The 19,585-nt window shown below is 39.1% G+C and overlaps 1 protein-coding gene across 3 annotated transcripts in view; it reads left to right on the top strand.

The window, feature by feature from the left end:
* The first annotated feature begins 6,055 nt into the window (after positions 1-6,055).
* The window catches only part of RPE65 (retinoid isomerohydrolase RPE65), a 30,426-nt gene continuing 16,896 nt past the window's right edge, over positions 6,056-19,585 (top strand). The window contains exons 1-10 of one of the 3 annotated variants that reach the window (XM_073234113.1): positions 6,057-6,221; positions 7,347-7,429; positions 9,070-9,220; positions 10,793-10,900; positions 11,004-11,145; positions 14,709-14,856; positions 16,172-16,253; positions 16,482-16,614; positions 16,724-16,863; positions 17,507-17,636. In XM_073234113.1, coding sequence (XP_073090214.1) covers positions 6,211-6,221; positions 7,347-7,429; positions 9,070-9,220; positions 10,793-10,900; positions 11,004-11,145; positions 14,709-14,856; positions 16,172-16,253; positions 16,482-16,614; positions 16,724-16,863; positions 17,507-17,636 — 1,128 coding nt within the window. In that variant the 5' untranslated portion in view covers positions 6,057-6,210. Of the gene's footprint in view, positions 6,222-7,346; positions 7,430-9,069; positions 9,221-10,792; positions 10,901-11,003; positions 11,146-14,708; positions 14,857-16,171; positions 16,254-16,481; positions 16,615-16,723; positions 16,864-17,506; positions 17,637-19,585 lie in introns of those variants that run through there. The other 2 variants (XM_073234114.1, XM_073234115.1) reach the window with 2 other exon arrangements.

Genomic DNA, 19,585 nt, shown 5'->3' with positions numbered 1-19,585 from the left:
AATACATTCTGATAAGTAAAGGACATTCTGAATGTAGACGTTTAGTCAATTATTATTAACAACTTTGTCCTGTTAAGAAACCTATTCCCCCATTGTCCAAGAATGACCCATAAGCAATCTAATAATTCCATAAATGGATCAGCAGAACCAAGATTCCTAATGTTATTAGAATTCTGATGCTTATGTGCCTGAAGTTAAGAGGATAAGTCATTCATAATCCACATTTGAGATTCTTTTGTCTAATAAACTGGTACTCTGGCCCAGAGACGGGAGGAAAATGTCTGTTCTAAAAGATTTCAGCTGCCCATTCCTCTTTGCTTGTGTAACTGGCAGAACCTGAGAACTCAGAAGTACTAAGGCCTTCAATAGCTGATAATCCAGCAGGGGTGGCCCAGAATCCTCTTTTGTGCTGTGTGTGTGTGTGTGCGTGTGCGTGTGCGTCAAGAGCTGATCAACTAAAATAACACTATAATCAAGATTTTAAGTAAATATTTTAAATTATTTAGGGGAAAAAAACCAAACCTTAAGCAATCATTATAAACAGAATTTAAAAATTATTCTTATGCTCAGTTCCTTAAGGTAGTTCTTCTTGTGGCCTCCACTAACTAGATTGAACAAACAAGTTTTACTGAGTTCTTATACTGATGCCCTGAGCATAATGATGCATAAGTATTATAGTAGGCTGCTTCCTGACTCTACCTTTTTCAGATATTAGATTTCAAAATACATCACACCTAAACCACAATTAATGTAATTATTATGCACATAGGCATGCTCAAAGCAAGGGGGATTCCCTGAAGGAGGGGCAGGACCTACCAGCAGCAGGGCACTGTGATATCCACTGGACAAGAGAAACAGAGTGTGCATGGCCAGAAAGATATATATATATCCCTCCTTCTCCATGATATTTTTGAATGATACCAGGGTTGACTAAGGTCTGGCAATGGTGGAGAGATGGGAGGGGCAGGATAGGTTGCCTCACATGTGATTTATGGAAGTGCAGCAAAAGTGAGTGGAGAGCATGGCGATCACCCTGGGGGAGCAGCTGGAGGGGGGGTCCTGCTAGCTTTTTAGCCAAATGTCTTTGTGCTAAAGTGATTTAATTCTCTCTCTTTACGATAAGCAAGAAGCTCAGAATCTAAAGTGGAAGACATATGTACTAACAAGTGAAACAACATAATGTGATATATACAAAAATAGATATATATGTTTCCAAAAAAGTACAAAGAAGCATCCTGTGTGAAGCAACACAGGAGGGTGATGGTGTATCAGGGCTGTGCTGGAAACTGGGCGTTTGTCAATTGGACAAGGGAAGGAAAGGAGATGCAAGAAAGGAGCTAGACTGTGTGAAGAAAGGAAAGCGTGAAGTGGTACACGGTTGGTGAGAAGCCATGGACAGCTGAGCCTGCTGGAGCACAAATGAGAGAGGACAGTGGCCGATCACGACACTGAGAAACAGGCAGGTGTGGAGGGTCTTAGAGCTGCGCTAAAGTGCTGGGGCTTTATCAAGTAAACAGTGCCGACCTCTTGAAAGTTTCTAAGTATAGAAGGTCTGATTCTCCTCTTAGAAGAATGACTCTAATGGTATGTTTAGGGAACAAGTAATCAGAAGAGAGATTACAGATTAGGAGCAAGTTAAATGGGAACCTTCTGGGAGCATCTGTCTACAAGGAGCACTAAAATATCATTGAACATGTAATGAAATCAAGAAAATAATATTTACCAAAACTTACATATGTGAGTGGAAGTAATACAAGACCACAGACTCTAGTCAGTCTTGAATCAGACTGCTTTGGTTTGAATCCCACTGAGCATGTTCCTTCAGGGTAAGGAGGACCAGGGTCGCCACAGGAGAAAAAAGGGTGAACAAATAAGCTTCATGGAGAAGATGAACATCTTACAGCATCTCAAATATAATTAGGTACACTTGATATACGCATTTCCACTCAATACTTCCTCCTCTAGTCTTAAAAAATAGTATGACATTCATTCAGTTGTTAAAGCAAAACCTTAAAAATCCTATTTAGTTCTCCTATATACCAAGCTGCAAAATTGGACCCAATTCTTCATTCTCTGTGTCCATGACTTTGCTGTGTAACACTGTAGTTCTCACTAAAGACTAAAAAGGGAGACACTATTTTCACAGCCCTTGAAGTATGACTTGTTTTTGCCAACTCAAGCTAGAGGAATTGGCAGTTTATCAGTTCTGAGCCTAGTCCTTACTTGGCCTTTCGTGTTTCTACTTGCTCTCTCTATCATCTCTTCCATTGCTAGAAGGCTATGCCCAGATCACCCTCCTAGGCAGGAGACATACATAGTAAAGCCAAGTTGCCCTGCTCATCCCAGCTGAGACCCAGGTCAGCCAACAGCCAGGCAAAGTCCAGTTATGTGAGCAAGTCCAGCCAATATAAACCAAGGACACTGAGGTCTGGTGTTCAGTTTTTCTGCCACATATTAGCATTAGATATATGGTATGTCCCATTACACCATATTCTTACATTCCACACATATCAATTATATACGGGTAAAATCTTGTACTTCTACTACAAAACAGGTCTCAAGCCCATCCACTTTTTTCCATCTGTATTACTCCACTCTAGTCTACAAACTGTCATCACCTCAATGAACTATTGTTTTATCTGCTTCCACTTCAGACACTTATAATGCATTCTGCAAATATCAAAGAGAATGATTTTTTTCCAAACTATAAATCAAATCACCTCAGTCATTTCCCTGTTTAAAACACTCTAATAAGTTTTCATTGCTCTCAAAATACAATTCAAACTCTTCACCATGACCTCTTATAAGCCCTGCACAGTCTGCCAAATACCAGGGTGAAAAGTAGCTTGTATTATACCCTCAAAAATGGTTTCTCCAAAGAATGTGGATTCAGTTCCTATTAAATCTCTGCTTGAAGAAAGGTGTTTTACTGTTTCAATTCATGAAATATTATTTTAGTAAATGTACCAAAATCTATCAAAATGAAACAGTTTCTTTGAAAGACACAGAAATTGAACATGAAGATCTGATTTCACCATCTAACAAAAATTAAGAGGAGAATAAGAGAAGAGGATGAAAAAGAAGTAACAATACATTACATGTGTAACACTGAAAGGACAGAAAGATACAGTTAGACCTGAAAAAAAATATCTACATTTGGGGCTTTTGGAGCCAAGAAGTCAAAATGATGCTTTGGAAAGTATCTCTGACTTCATACCAACAGGATAGTCGGGGGAAATCGGTTTCCCCTGAAGTAGGAGGTATAGAGGGAAGATCAGACATGAAATCAAACTCCCTGAGAATAAACATTGGTAGGTATTAATGTTTGTATGGAGTACATCTGGATAAAAAAATACTTTTGTGTTTTATCTGTTTTTATACATGAAGAACTCAGGGTTCTGTGAGGTTCGGTGCACAGTAATTAGTTTTCATCCTGATTTTAATCAAGTATACTAAATTGATGATTCACAAGATTTGAGTCTATAAGTCTTCCAAGAATGGAACATAATTTACATTTTTAATACAAATAGCCCTCAAGCATCTGACTTCTAGAGTTGAAGTAGGTTGAAAAATAAAGGCTTCCTAAGATGCAAAACAAAGTGCAAAATAACTAAAATCAGTTTCTATTTTTAAACAACATGGCTACAGCCCCAGAATACTGAGGGCAGCATGGGATCACCTGGTGTGGTCAAGGGCACCAGAAAGATGGGCTTTCATCTCCCAGGAAGTGTTCTTCAATATAAAATGCAGTTTGTTAATGCTTCATCACTTAACTGTTGTAGGTGTTCTGACACATGGCTGCCACAAAGCCTTCTCCTTTGGCCCCTTATAATGGGATGTGAAAGTGAAGAAAGGTATATGTCCTTGAGTTCCTGGAATTTCTCTGAACTGGCAGTGGACTGGTATCTCAGCATTGCCCATAACTCTATTCAAGAAGAAGAGACCCACCTACAAAAATGAAATGCATCAGAAGTGGTACAGGTGATAGAAAGTCTTCAAACATGTGCCTCCATACTGCCTGCTCTACCTTCTCGCTCTCTGCTTTCTTCAAGAGGAGGGTCCTCTCCATCTTTACTGTGTCCACACCCCACTCACCCTTCACATCCCAACTCATTCCACTTCTCTATGAAGACTTCAAACTATTATAACTCTGATCTCATTTTTTAATAAATACATCAAAATCAGAATTCATTCTTTCTGCATCACTGAAACATCACACACACACACACACTCACATAGTATGTGCTGTCTCAATGAATTGTACCATATTTCAAGCCAGAAACCTAGCAGTCACCCTCTCCCCACCTTCTATTTCCTCCATGCATTCACCAAGCATGAAGTTTGATCAGTCATTCTCTGAGATATCTTTTCAGTCTGACCGTTCATATCCATCCCCAACACACTCCCCTACCTTCACTTGTTTAGTCTCTCTCTAATTTACCTTGCCCAAATTCCCATTCCAGCATATTATCCATGATGTAATCAATGCATCTTAATCAATACAGTCTCAATAAAATACAAATCACATTGTGTCACTTTGGGATAAAATAGTCCAGTGACTACCTCTGTTCTTGTGATATGGGCCTTGATTTATTTACAGGCTCAGAAATATCTGGCTTATGATTATTTCCAGTCCAGCTTCATATTTTGCCATTTCCCAAATCATGCTCACTTCTAGACTTTTGTAAATTGTTCAGCAAGCTGTGCCTGATTACTCTTTTCCCTGCCCTTCACACATTCTTCCTATACCAGCTTTAGATACTTCTTCAAAAATCCTTCTGGGACCTCCATATGCCAAATCAGATGTTCACTCTATGTGATGCCACAGTATCCTGTATTACCTTCATTTTATAGAGACGAAGCCCTTAGTTGCAAACAATGAAACCCACTCTAGTCAATCAATGCAGCACACAAGTATTTTAAATACTAGGTAGCTAACAAAATTCCTGGGATGGCTAAAGGATGGGATTTGGAGACTCCCAGGCTAGTGATAATGCTCCAAGCTCCACTATATAGTTGCTCCAGTGGGAATAATCTGACTGCTGGGGATGGGCAGACATGGCTAATGCTGGGCACTGGAAGCCACCGCTAGGACCTCTGCCCCTGCCTCTGATTGGTGGAGCCCAGGTTACATGCCTGAATCCTAGCTGCAAGGCAGACTGGGAAAGTAAGCTCCTTTCTTCTACCTTGGGGAGAGTTCAGATTAATTGTTATACAATTTTGGAGAAGAGGTCTAGGGTAAGTAGCCACAACCACTTATTAATTTTAAAATGGTTAATGAGTTTCTCAAAAAATATTAAACTTGTCAGCCAGTATAGTGTATGTCTTATCTGTGTCCAGGGACTCTTTTGGGCAGTACCATTTGTCTGTGCTGACAAATGACTGAGGCTATGGAAATAGGAATTTAAATAGTTTGTATTTTATTGAACTATTTCAGTTCAATGAACTGGAAGGTGAGGTAGGGAGCAAGCAAGCATTAGTTACAAGCAAGGATATGAAAAAGTGTTTCATCTTCAGCAAATCAAAAGGACATTACTAAAATCCTCAGCCTGGTTAGAACTGGGATGCTGAATGGGGTCTGTTAGGTGACCAAAGAGGGCTGGAGGTGCTTCTGTTAGGTGACCAAAGAGGGCAGTGTGTTTCCATAACACTGCATACTTCTCCAGCCACATATTTATAAAACTGTACTGAATACTTTGTTCGTTTCTTGCTATCCTTGTAGAGTTACAAGATCTGTGAAGACAGAGACGGTACCCATGCCTGCTCGGCCCATAGATGATGTGTAATAGATGTTTTAAAAAATGAGTGAATGAATTAAGGTGAAGATGGAGGCACAGGGGTGCCAGAAAATGGTGCCAGGTTCCAGTGGGGTGACCCGGATCAGCTCAAGCCAGATCCTAGCCATTCCCACAAAGCTCCTTTTTTTCTAATCCACTTCTTATTCTCTTTGGGTTGGATTGAGGTCTCTGGTAAACAGCCAAAAAACTGTTATGGGAACAGCAAGAACAAATAATGCTCAAGCATCAGGAGGATCTGAGTGCTGAAAGCCACTTCTGTTCCCCCTTCCCTCGGCTGAGGGGGTGAGAAAGTATTCCCAAAGCCATGACTCCTTTTAGGGGGATTTAGAAGGCGTATAAAGGCTGCTGGCCGAGAACTTCCTTCTTCATTCTACAGCTGGTGCCAGAACTCTCAATCCTCCACTGAGAGAAAATGTCCATCCAGTGAGTATCTCTAGGAGTTTTTTTTTAAATGCCTTAATGGGTTCATGGTAAACAGGCTATTTCAAGAGCTCCCGAAGAGGACTGATGACCTGTGTAAAGAAAGCTTTGGGTCTTGGTAGGGGAAGTTTCTTCCTATGTACATATTGAAGCAAATATCTAGAATTTAGGCCTATGTTCAGTGGGAGTTCTGTGACTTAGAATGGGCCTTGGAAGCAGTTACGAGCAGGAACATTTCAATGAAGCAGATATGGGTTGTACATCTCTCCCAGCCATTTCCTAGCTGTATGATCTTGAGCAAATTACTTAAATGTTCAAAGTCTAGGTTTTTCCTTATGTAGAATAAGATAGTACTTAACCTATGGTGGTGGTGTGAGATTTAAATGAACCAATAGCATGCCAAGTTCTTTTTATGGTGTGGGCACATAGTAAATGCTTAATAAAAGATAACTATCCTAATTAGGAAGTCTGGGCAGAAGTCTCAGTCTAAAAAGTTATAAAATGGAGCCAAAGTAAGGAGACAGGAAATAAGCAAAAATATGAAACTTGAATCTTCTGGTCTATTTTTGAAAAGTACTATAGCTCTTAAAGATTGATGAAGAAATGAGAAGATAGGAAGAAATAATGGTATAATATGGGTGAATAACAAAAGGTGAGGTCTGACCCCAAAAGCTGTGGTCTCCCAACTCATGGGGGCAGGAGGTTGAGGGAGGAGACTGAGGCAAGACAATCAATGTGCCCATAGGCTGAGAACAGCAACAGTCATAACCGGGGTAATTCCGTGGGAAGGACTCTGTTAGAGAGATAAGTGAGAGCTACTGCATTATTAGTTGATTTGTCTTCAGAAAGATGGGAAAACTGCAGAGGGCAAGATTAAGTCCACTTTGGCATTAAAAGGGAGGTCATTTGCCCTGATATCAAAGGAGGGGCGAGGGCCAGGCCTCCCTTGCAAACCTGAGTACGTTTCTATCCCCACAAGCTCTGTGTGCTCCCAGCCAGGCCTAGACTGGCAGTGGGACATTGGGATTGAGCCAGAGAGTGCCTTTTTTCCTGGAGTTCTGCCTCTGCCTCCGTGGGGTTTTTTTTAGTCTCTACATGGGCTTCTTCCCCGTTATGCCACCATTTCAGAGTGGAGCACCCTGCTGGTGGTTACAAGAAACTGTTCGAAACTGTGGAGGAACTGCCCTCGCCACTCACAGCGCATGTGACAGGTTGGTCCTCCTGACCTTGAATTCATCCTCTCTTTTGGTGAGACCTCCCTTCTCTGGCTTCTTCTTCATTGGCACCTTTCAGTCCTGACTCCCTCTGTGGGCTACAGAGAGGGGAATCTGGAGGCTTGGGCTTTTTACACCAAGAATACCCTTTCCTTTCCCTTACCTTTTATCTCTCCAGTGTAGAAAAATCTTACCCAACTGGAATTTCTTGAGGATGGGGACTACACCTTTGTTATCTTTAAGCAGTCAGTGCCTAGCTCAGTGACTTGGTACATAGTAAATGCCCTAAAATGTCTGTTCCATCATTGTCTGGATAATATTACTGAGAAGCATCTAGAAATATAACAATAAAGGCTGGTTTTCATGCCCATTATATGGGGAAAGTCTTGGTTCTGGAGTCAGGCAGATGTAGGGACAAATTGCAGCTCTGTTATACTAGCTGTGAATCCTACAAGTCACCTATACTTTCTGAGCCTCAATTCCTTCACCTACCAAAAACCAAATCTTACCTTATGAGGACATGAAGATTAAATGAGATAATGTAAATTTAAAAATTCACCTAGTGTGTGACACAAAGTGATCAATAAATGGTAGTTGTTATTACTATTGCTATCATTACCCAAAGACACCATATACCCGATACAGCATCCTTGCTTAGATATGCTGTTGTAGGAAGAATAAAAGCCTAGGCAAGTCTCTTTCTTCCCAGTTCTTCTTCTGCAAAATAGAAGGGATGAGCCTAGTGCTTTCTCAACTAGATTCTGACACTAACCATCTAGGTTCTAGCAATCAAATTAATGTGCCTTTTAGCTAAACCATGCTTTCTTAATGTTTAGATCAGAAATATAAATCTGTATCAAGTGGACTGGTGATATTCAGCTTTAGGAAATAATCCATTTTTAAGAAATTGGTAAGGATTAAGCAAACACTGCCAAACACTGCACTTTCCAAAGGATCGAGGCCACACATGTAACTGCTTAACTGAAAGGCCTTAAGGACCTGTACTCCCCTCATATTGCACATGAGGACACTGAGGCCCAGAGATGGCATATGACAAATCCTGAACCAGAATCCAGGTCTTTGGCACCCAGCCCTGTGTACTTTCTACTACAGTAGGTTAACCTTCATCTGGAAAGTAACCCGTATCATTCAAAGAAGATAGCTCTAGATTTTTAAAACCAGTATTGTTTCATTTAAATGATATCTTCTATAGACACATCTATTTTTAGTGCCATGATCCTTGCTCCTGATCTATCCATCATACCCCTCACTCCATAAAATACATCAAGAAATTTAAAATTATTCTTAAAAATGAGATGACATTGAGGCAGATGTACTGGTATCTGAGGAAATCTGTTAGGCGGGGAATCCCATTGCCCTCCAGATGCTTTTCCCTGTCTCCTTTCAACTTTTTATCCAAACTCACATGTTGCCACGTTTTTCACCACATGGTCTCCAAGTGAAAGGGGAGTCAAGTTGGCAGCAATTTTCTAAACACTGCCCAGTGTGGGAGCTGGTCATAAAAATCACTGCCAGCTGAATACAGAAGAGGCCACCTAACTGGGCTGCTATCATGCTCACCGTGCCCTACCATGGTCAGAGCTAAGAAGCCATGCTCTGTCTCACCTTCCTCACAGGCAGGATCCCCCTCTGGCTCACTGGCAGTCTCCTTCGATGTGGGCCAGGACTCTTTGAAGTTGGATCTGAGCCATTTTACCATCTGTTTGATGGGCAAGCCCTCCTGCACAAGTTCGACTTCAAGGAAGGACATGTCACATACCATAGAAGGTAAAGGAATGCTAGGTCCCACTCTTCCTCCTAGGGGTGGGACTTAGCTCAGCCCCTCTTCCCAAGTGCTAAGTGCTTCTCAATCTACTGAATCCAAGAGGGGGCTTATATATTCACTTGCTCTCAGAATCCACCTGGGCCAGTGCATCTATGTGAACACCTGGGAGATGTGCTATGGGAGAAAGAAGAAGCTAAGGACTAAGGCTTTGGGGTCCAACATGCCTGGCTTCAAATCCTATATCTACTTAACACCATTTGCCTAGGTGGGCAAGGTGGGAAACCTTTGGCAAGTTTGATGTTCATCTCTAATGCTTGGTTTTGTCATCCCTAAAATGGGAAATAATGGAACCTATTTCAGTGCTCATTACAAGGAATAAATGAGAAAGCAGTGCCTAAAATGTGGGAAGAATTCAGTAATTATTAATATTATTATTATTACTATTAAACCATTGGCTCTCTTGTCTCCTTTCTTTTCTTATAATCAGAAAGATCACTTCTGACTATAAGGAAAGAGAGAAAGGTGCCACAAAGGAGGGAAGGACCATATATGCCATAGTGATATAAGAAAGAAAAGTTTTCTAAAAACAGGAGATTGTTGCTAGAAGGCTTGAAGGCCTAAGCCACCACTCTGGAGAGTATCCATTGACACCACAGTAAGTAGTTTGTGTATGCTTTAATATTTAGGCCTGTGCATGGCTTCGGTCATACCACTGATGTCAGGCATTCTGAAGAGACTCAAAAGGGAGAGTAAGTGGAGGCTTGAAGTGAGATAAGCTGGACTGTCATAGAAGAGAAACAGATCAGGTCAAGCAAACATTGAGATCATGAAAGCATATTCTGGAGGTCAGACAAAGCCTTCCTAAGCCTTCTTAAAGATGTTGGTACATTTTTCCACTTCATGACTTTGTTTCTTCAACTATGAAATTGCAAACACTTATTAGTGGATTGGAAGAAGTACAAATCAGACTTTAATTGGCTCTCCACATGAGAAATTCTAGGCAATGTGTCATGTGGTCTGGGATATGGTTCTGGAAGTCTGCCTGTGCAAGTGACTGGATTCAAGAATATCTACTTTTAAAAGTAGTGAAATACACTTTAAAAGGGAAGAAAAACCACAAGATGGACATAAGAGAGATGAAAAGAATATAATTCAGCACACCACATTCTGTATTTCCCTGCCAAAGGTATGTTAATGGGTTATAGGCTACAGGAAGTCAGAGGTCCTATGTGAACTAACCATGGGGACTATGTGGTTTCATATGGAAAATGCATGTTTTTGGCTCTGGGAGATTTGATTTCCAATCCAGCTCAGCCACACATGTCCATCACTTCTCTGAGCCTCAATTTCCTCAGCTGTCACCAGGAGGTTTATAAGACATAAATTTAAGCTCATGGCACATTGTCTCTTATTGATCACCCAGAGAAAGCAACCTGACAATACTAGTCATTCTTCATGTTGTGGATGTATGAATCTGACCCACTTAGGGAAATCAGAATGGTCATTCTAAGTCCCACATGGACTGCACTGATTTCCCTGCCTATGTCTCTTTCCCGTGTCTCAATGTCCTTCAGGTTCATCCGCACTGATGCTTACGTACGGGCAATGACTGAGAAAAGGATCGTCATAACAGAATTTGGCACCTGTGCTTTCCCAGATCCCTGCAAGAATATATTTTCCAGGTTACTGAAACCCAACTGCATGTTATCAAAGACATTTTACATTAGCCCTTTTTCTCTCATGGCTTGAAAATCACTGGACTGAAAAATCCATTTGCTTCTACAGGTTTTTTTCTTACTTCCGAGGAATAGAGGTTACTGACAATGCCCTTGTTAATGTCTACCCAGTGGGGGAAGATTACTACGCCTGCACAGAGACCAACTTCATTACAAAGATTAATCCCGAGACCTTGGAAACAATTAAGCAGGTAGGACACAGTGCTCAGGTGACATTGCTCAAGAATAGAATTTACAACTTAGAATTGAATCAACTGTGCAATTTGGTGGAAAGAACATGAGAGCCTTAGATTAAGTTTCAAAGTCTTGCTTTGTCATCTGCTATTAGCTATGTGACATAAGTCAAACTTTGTTTCTTAATCTATGAAATTTTAAGCATTTATTATTTGGATTGGAGGAAAACCTTATAAAATGCGTAACATATTCATTCATTCATTTGTAATGCAAATATTGTTTGAGTCCCTTCCATGTATCAGAACTCATGCTACATGTAAGGGATAGATCAATGGGTAAGACAACATAGTCCCTGTCCTTAATGGCTTTTATAGGCAAGCTTGGATATGGCACATGTTGGGTGCTCAAAAAATTGTAGCTAATATTGGAAACCCTGCAGTTCATGGTTCTAGGTAAGTCTGTTGCATCAATTTGTCCATTCTTATAGACTTACTAAAATAAAGCTATATTTAAAATGAAAAAACATAGAGAAAAATATCAACAATTTTAGAAAGTGGCAAATTTTACTCAGAACTGAGACAGTCTCAATGTACTGTTGAGTAAAGTATATCCACACTTTCAGCCAATATTTATTAAGGTGTAGTTATTTGCGAGGCACTGTTCTTATTTTTCAGAAGCTTAACATTCTGATGGAGAAATCAAATAAATACACAGCTTAACTAAAATAGCACACAGAATGTGATGAGTCCTTTAGGAGAAGGAAAACCTTCCATAAAAGCCCAGAGAAGAGATAACTTCTAGCAATAGTTGGGGCATGTGAGGTGGGACAGATCAAGGAAGGAAAAAAAAAAAAAGACTTACATTTGAATTAGAAATTAAAGGAGAAGCATAACTTCAGTGAATATGAAGAAAGGACATTTCAGATAAAGGGAGTAACATGATCAAAGTTATAGGGAAGGGAAGATAGAGGATGTGTTCATGGAAACTAAATAATTCCTTTGGCTAGATTTGCAGTATTCCTTAAAGGAGTTGCTAACGGCAGTGGCCGGAGGTGATTCGTCACTGTGGAGACTGTCCCACACATTGCAGAGGTTTGGCATCCCTGGTCCCATCTGCTAAAATCAGTCATGTCCTCAGTCTTTGTACAAACCCCAAATGCTCTCTCTCCATTTCTAGCCCTCCCCTAGGGGACAGTATCACTCCCAGTTGAGAACTAGTGATCTAGAACATACAATGGCAAGGGGAATAGCGGGACACAGGCAGAGTGGGACTAAAATTTGAGTAATGGGCAAAAATTTGGACTAAGCTATCTAGCTAATGGGAAGCTTTTCCTCAGAGAAGTGAATACGTACATCTGTGTTTTAGGACATTAATCTGGAAGCCATGCATAAGCTATATGGGAGGGCAAAAGAGAAAAGGAATAGCGAGGAGACCAGTTAGTTGAAATTCAAAACCAGAATTAGAAATTCAGAGTAGAAATAGAAAGGAAAAATAATCCCAACACTGGGTCTCAATGTCACATGCTGATTTATAATTCTCAATAGACTATTTACTAAGGCTTAACATATTCTCAATAGCTCTTTCTTGTCTTTGATGTATGTTTGTAACCACATATGAGTATATGTGTAGGTCATTTAGAAAATAAATAACTAAAGCTACATTTCTAAATCATTCATTTGACTCTGACAGTGAATCTGTGTTCTCACTGCCATGGTAAATTAACTGGAAATGTAAAGTTCATGGTCTGACTCCAGAAGACAGCCGTATTAGGGACCTAGTTCCATTGTGAACGGCACTGTACCCTGACTTTATATGACACCATAGATTTAAAATTTGAGATTTTTGGTTTACTATTACTGAAATAACCTCCTATCCTGTGCATATGCCTCCAGTCTGATTCTCTTAAATATAACTTTCTTAATTTGGTAGAAACAGTTTTTCTAAAATGCAAGTATGAATATGTTACTCCATCTAGAGCACCCACAGTTTCAAAGATAAAGTCCAAACAAGGGCCTCCGTGGCCAGCACATTCTTATTTCCCCTCCCCAATGCGTGCCCTTCACAGCAGCCATGCTGAAGGCCTAGTAATCTCCCAACAGCATGTGCTGTTTCACAACCCCATGTCTGTACATTAGGGTTCCCACTCCCTGGAACACACTTTCACCCTTCTCCACTTGGCTAACTTTTACCCTTCTTTGAAGCAAAAGTTGGATTCATCACCCTTGGGAAGCCCTGTTTTACCTCCCAGTCTGGATTAGCTGGCCTTTCTCTACACATACCATTTTGTACTTACTGCACTGTGTACCAGCTTATTGGTCTAACGCAGTGCTATCAAAATAGGACTTGCCACAGCGGTGGCAGTGTTCTCTATCTACATTGCCTAAGGGCTCTTGAGTACTTGAAATGTAATTGATATGACTAAGGAACTGAATTTTAAGTTTTATCTAATTATAATTAATTAAAGTATGATAATTATGTTATATGTGTTGTGCATTTTATTGTATGTACCTCAATAAAAAAAGAAAAAATAATAAATTGCTACATGTAGGCACCATATTGGACAGCATAAGTCTAGACTGAAGTTCTTGAAAGCCATCTCTGTTTTCCTAGACCCTGGCACAGTGCCTGACATATAATAGAAGCTAAATGAGTACTTGATGAATGATTGAATAAATGAATGAATGAATATCTTGCCTAGTATTTAGATAAGGATGCTAAAAACTGTCTATGCTTTAAACATATTCTCCTAATCAAATAGAAGTAATTTTGATTAAATAAATACATACTCCATCAATTATTCATTCATAAATCTTTATTGAGCAAGTCCCAGATAGAAATTGTAGTGCTGATTTTACCAATGCGTGACTCTGTATCCTTGAACATTTACTTGACCTCTGTGAGACCTCAATTTCTCCTGCAAACAGAGACATTTGTGCTAGATTTATGGTTCTGAATTTCTTAGGAGACTCCATGTTGAATTTAAGTGCTAAATCCTCTCTCTAAAAACATTTGCATTTAATTCCAAGAGAGTCATAATTTTCCTGAAGTCTGTTTAGGGTAAGACTTCCCATACTAGATGAATCCTAGGGTTCCTTTCATTTCCAGATTCATACTCTGTGCACAACACTGGATTTGGTATTTAGATTGTACCATACAAAACTGCTCTTTTTGTAAAATGAAAATTATTGAACAGCAGTTACATACAATTCATCTAATACAGTGAGGGTAATATAAAGAAGTCCCAGGATCAAATTTGTCATTGTTTAAGGACAAACTGCATGTGCAAAAAGGAAAGTAACTAACCAGAACAGTGTATGGCATACCTCAACTGCAGAACACAGTCAAGAAGAAAGCCACAACTTCAGAGGGGTGATGGGTCAGCTGGGGTCCAGAGGAGAACTCTGCAGTAAAGGTAAGAATTCAGGCAGACTTGAAAGAAGGTAGGACCCAGAAAGATGGAAAGAAAGATAAAGTCCACTTAGGGTGAGGGTGCAAGTGGTGGCAGTGAGGTCAGACCTATGGACCAAGGTGTAACATAATCTTTCTCTTAATATAGATGATGTTTGCTCTCCTTGCATAGGTGGATCTTTGCAACTATGTCTCAGTCAATGGAGCCACTGCTCACCCCCATATTGAAAGTGATGGAACTGTTTACAACATTGGTAATTGCTTTGGGAAGAATTTTTCAATTGCCTACAATATTGTAAAGATCCCTCCATTACAAGCAGGTAAGTTTATCAATCTGACTCTTCTTTAAATAAGTATCTATGTTCTTTATTTTGTATTTATTGAAATATAGGATATCAGATGAGAATATTAGGCTAGCACTATATGAACAGTTAAATTACTCTCAGATTTTAGAATAATTGCCCTCACCGCTACCCTACCAGGGGACCAGTGCCCATGGCATCATAGCTGGAAATGACAACCTGAAAATGCAGAAAACAAGCTGCCCAGTTCTATTTTACAATGTTTCAGAGATGTGGACTTGATCATATAAGATTTAGATTCAAATCCAGCAAACCTAATTGAGTACTTACTCATGTACCAGGCAAGATTAACTTTTTAAACAAGCCATATGTGTGTGTATAATAGCATACACACATGCTATATTATATGAGAGTGTAATAAATATTTTGTGTTTAATTTCTACAACTATATACAAATGCATTAACTCATAGTCATATTATAGAGAATTAAATATTAAAACAGAAGCGAATACTCTTCAGAATTCTCCATTCTTTCTTAATCCATTGCCAGAAATTTGATAACAATCTCAATAATAGAAATATTTTAATATATACAGAATTTTGTTTAGTATTGCTCAGTATAGTTCTCAAAGTGTAGTCCCTGGGCCAGCAGCGCGACTTGGGAACTGTTAGAAATATAAATCTTGAGCCCCACCTGAGGCTGACTTAGTGGGAAGTCCTGGGGATAGGCCTGCAATCAGTATTTTAATAAGCTCTTTATGTGATTCTGATACATGCTAAGGTTTGAAGAACACTGACTTCATAGTAAGTAAACATTAATGTGCTTAAGAATCACCCTACAGGGTAACTAACACAAACTCACATACGTTATACTTTATAGGCATTTTAAGAGATTATAAAGGGCGTTTTGACCATACTGAAGTTTTGCCTTACTCTACTGATTTAGAACCCGCCACCTCTGGTTGTAAGATGTAACTCCACCATGAAATTAAATTTTTTATATTATTGATAAAGGATCCTAGGAACCAATGGTCTGAACTATACATTGAGGAAAAATATTTTTAAAGGATTTTGTAAATGAAAACATTATTATCAGAATAATATCAGGATGCATTTTTCCAAATATGTTGCTATTTGGATTTTCCTGGGTGATTGCAGCTTCCCATGAAATTTCGCTAAGAAATACCAATGACTGAAAAAGTGAAACTAAGCTCTAAAACATAATCAACATCTGAAAATGTATTTCTGTGCTTGTATAAGTTGTTCCAAATGCTTTGTATAAAACAAAAAAAAAGAGGCTGTTCCAAAGCCTTTTAAAACCACTTTATTTCAGACAAGGAAGATCCAATAAGCAAGTCAGAGGTCGTTGTACAATTCCCCTGCAGTGATCGATTCAAGCCATCTTACGTCCATAGGTAACTTGGAGGCCTGCTACAAATCTTCAGAGAAACTCAAGTTTAAAGATCTGCTTTGCCTACCTTTGATACCAATCCTGATCACATTTCCTTGCAGAAACCTAAATTTAAATGTAATTAATTTCACGTAGGCACTGTTGATTCATTTAACTGTGCATAGCTCACATGTACACATCTCCTTGTGAATCAACCCTTTCCATTCACAAGTCCTTTTGTGTCTCTGAACAGTTTTGGTTTGACTCCCAACTATATTGTTTTTGTGGAAACACCAGTCAAAATTAACCTGTTCAAGTTCCTTTCCTCATGGAGTCTTTGGGGCGCAAACTACATGGACTGCTTTGAGTCCAATGAAACCATGGGGGTAAGTTTTATATTTATTTGTCAGGTTTGTGATTCTGAAGAAGTATTTCATAATTCATTCTTATTTTACCTTTTTAAATGATTTAAAATATTTTCCTAATTTTTCAAAGGTTTGGCTTCATATTGCTGACAAAAAAAGGAGGAAGTATGTCAATAATAAATACAGGACCTCTTCTTTCAATCTCTTCCATCACATCAATACCTATGAAGACAATGAATTTCTGATTGTCGATCTCTGTTGCTGGAAAGGGTAAGAAAGGGGATGGAATAAATGTTACATCTCTAGTTGCCCCTGGAAATCAGAAGTCTTCTTCAGAGATGCTGAATTACATCTCAAACAGCAATAAGTGTGCTTAAGTCACAAATTATAATTGAAAAAGCAGTTAGGGAAACTAGGTAATCCAAAATACTCACAAACTGAACATCAAACCAAAGTTAATGATAGAAATCCGATCAAGTCCATGAATCAGCCCTGAAAATAAAATGTCCATGAATCAGGCCTGATAAGTGAATTTAAACTTAACTTGAACTTGACAAGATCCCTTGAGGAGCCTTGAATTCCACCCAGTCTGGATTTGGGAAAAAGAGGCCTGCTTTCTTCAGAAGGAAGTCACTAAAAGACTATAGCCCTAAAGACACAGACAGAATGGCGAAGGAGAAGCAAAACAGAAAGCATTAAAGGTGCTGTTATTTAAACCTATCTATGCTCAGGTTTCTTTTTTTTTTTTTTTTTTTCACCCAGCATGGGAACAAGGAAATGGCTCTAACATATCTGAGCCATTAGCAGTTTCTGGCTTGGGGAATAAAGAACAAGTAGGGGCTTTTAGAAGGCATGGATCATCTCTGAAAAATTATTTGCAATTGTGCTCATGTTTAACTTCTTATTTTTGCAGATTTGAATTTGTTTATAATTACTTATATTTAGCCAATTTACGAGAGAATTGGGAAGAAGTGAAAAAAAATGCACAAAAGGCTCCCCAGCCTGAAGTTAGGAGATACGTACTTCCTTTGAATATTAACAAGGTAACCGCCCTCTACATAGATTTCAGTTATAACCAGAAGGTTTCGTTTCTCTCAGGATTTGTTCTCCTGCTTTATGTTTATATATAAAGTCTTGAAATTTTAGAGGTGGAAGGAACTTTGAATATAAACTAGTTCAGCACCCCTCATTTTATAAATAAGGATTCTGAAGCTCCAAAGAGTAACAAGACTTAGCAAAAGCCAGCTGCAGCCACACCAGGGTGAACACAGCCAGGTTTTGATATTAAATCTGCTCTTCTTTCATTTACAAATCCTTTAAAAATGTTTTTTCTCAATGAATAGTTCAGACCACTGATTCCTAGGATCCTTTATCAATAATATAAATAATTGCAATAATTTGTGATTCTAGAGCAAAGAAGAATCAAAAAGTGACCTTGTAAGGGAAATCAGTCCATTATTTTGATTTTCTACAAACCTGAAAATATCACTGGAGGATAAACATCATTAATAGCATTTTGACAGTCACCTCTTTATTACTACTTTTTCTCACCTGTATTCAGTGACTATCTTTTTAAAATATCAGAGTAACACCAAGAATTTTTAGTCTGATAAAAATGCCAGGCAAAATCAAAATAACACAGTTTTCACAACAGATATATTATCATACACTCTTATTTATGTATATGTGAGATATTTACACAAAAGCAGTTGAGGTAGCTACATGGAATATAAAACATTGTACCCAAAGCTTAGATCAGATATAGTGGAAAATAAACCCAATTTAGAACTAGATACTACTGCTCTTTAGCAAGCTTATAAGCTCTATAAAGAATGAGAAAGGAGAAAGAGATTGAGGTGGGACACTACAGTTAGGTAAATGAGCTTCTGAAAAGTCAGGGAGAAGTTAAAAAAGCAAAACTTAATATGGAAATATGTAGTTGCTGGGCTGGTGTATTAGGAGCATAGTAAGGATGGGCAGGGAGCAGAGAGCCTGAAAAGGTAGGTTGAAGTCATATTGTATGTGGCTTTACAGGCCTTTGGATGTTATATAAATGATGGGGAGTGTCTCACCTAAGGGGAATTGCTCCCCAGGCAAGTTCATTCTGGATTCAGTGAGCCAAATAACAATAACAGAAGTTAGGGATAAAAGAGTTTATATCAATGTGGTTTATTGAGTGCGAGAATCATGTCTGCCTTTTGGAAGTGATTGAATGATTTTAAGTGAAGTGGGGTTCATGTGACATGATCATATCTGTATTTTGGAATGCTTACTCTAGAAGCAGCATGCAGGACAGTTTGAAAAGTAGGGAGTTGTAGGGATAATGAAAGTTCCTGTGGCCAGGATCCTCACCTGACCCTAAACTGCTTGATGATGTAATTGACCTACTGCATAGGCTAATGATTGCACACCCATTGGCTAAGAGCCATTATTGTCGGTGTTACTATATAAAGAGCTCTGCCCAATGCTCTGCTCAGAAGCAGAGACTGAGACAGATTGCACACTCCAGAGGAAGACGTGATTCCAGGACTCAACCTGCCAGTGTGAGAATAAAGGTTGGTATAAACCCTTTTACCCCTACTGTTTCATTGTTGTTATTCGTTCTCACTGAATCCAGAGTGAACTTGCCCAGGGGGCAATCCCCCTCAGGCGAGACAGGAGTCTAGAAGCTAGAAGCTCCACTAGAGGACTGATGCAATAGGGCAAATAAAAGATGATAAATGTCTGAATTAAGAAAATGTAAAGTGGAAAAAAAGAGAAGGTACAAGGTTGAGAAATATTTAGGAATTAGTATCATCAGGAGGTGTGTCTAATTGCATGAGAGAGGTAAGGGACAGGGAGTTCAGGGCAACTTTCAGATTTCTGCCTTGACTGAAGGGATGATGGTACAGTTTAGCTGAGTTGAAAACACAAGTGTAGGAGGTGGTAGTTTACAGGAAAAGGAGTAAGATTTATTTTAAATATGTTAAGTTTAAGGTATGCACTGGCTATT

Source organism: Manis javanica, chromosome 4 (assembly GCF_040802235.1).
Source record: "Manis javanica isolate MJ-LG chromosome 4, MJ_LKY, whole genome shotgun sequence".
Lineage (NCBI taxonomy): Eukaryota > Metazoa > Chordata > Mammalia > Pholidota > Manidae > Manis > Manis javanica.
This window is presented reverse-complemented; position numbering and strand designations above follow the sequence as displayed.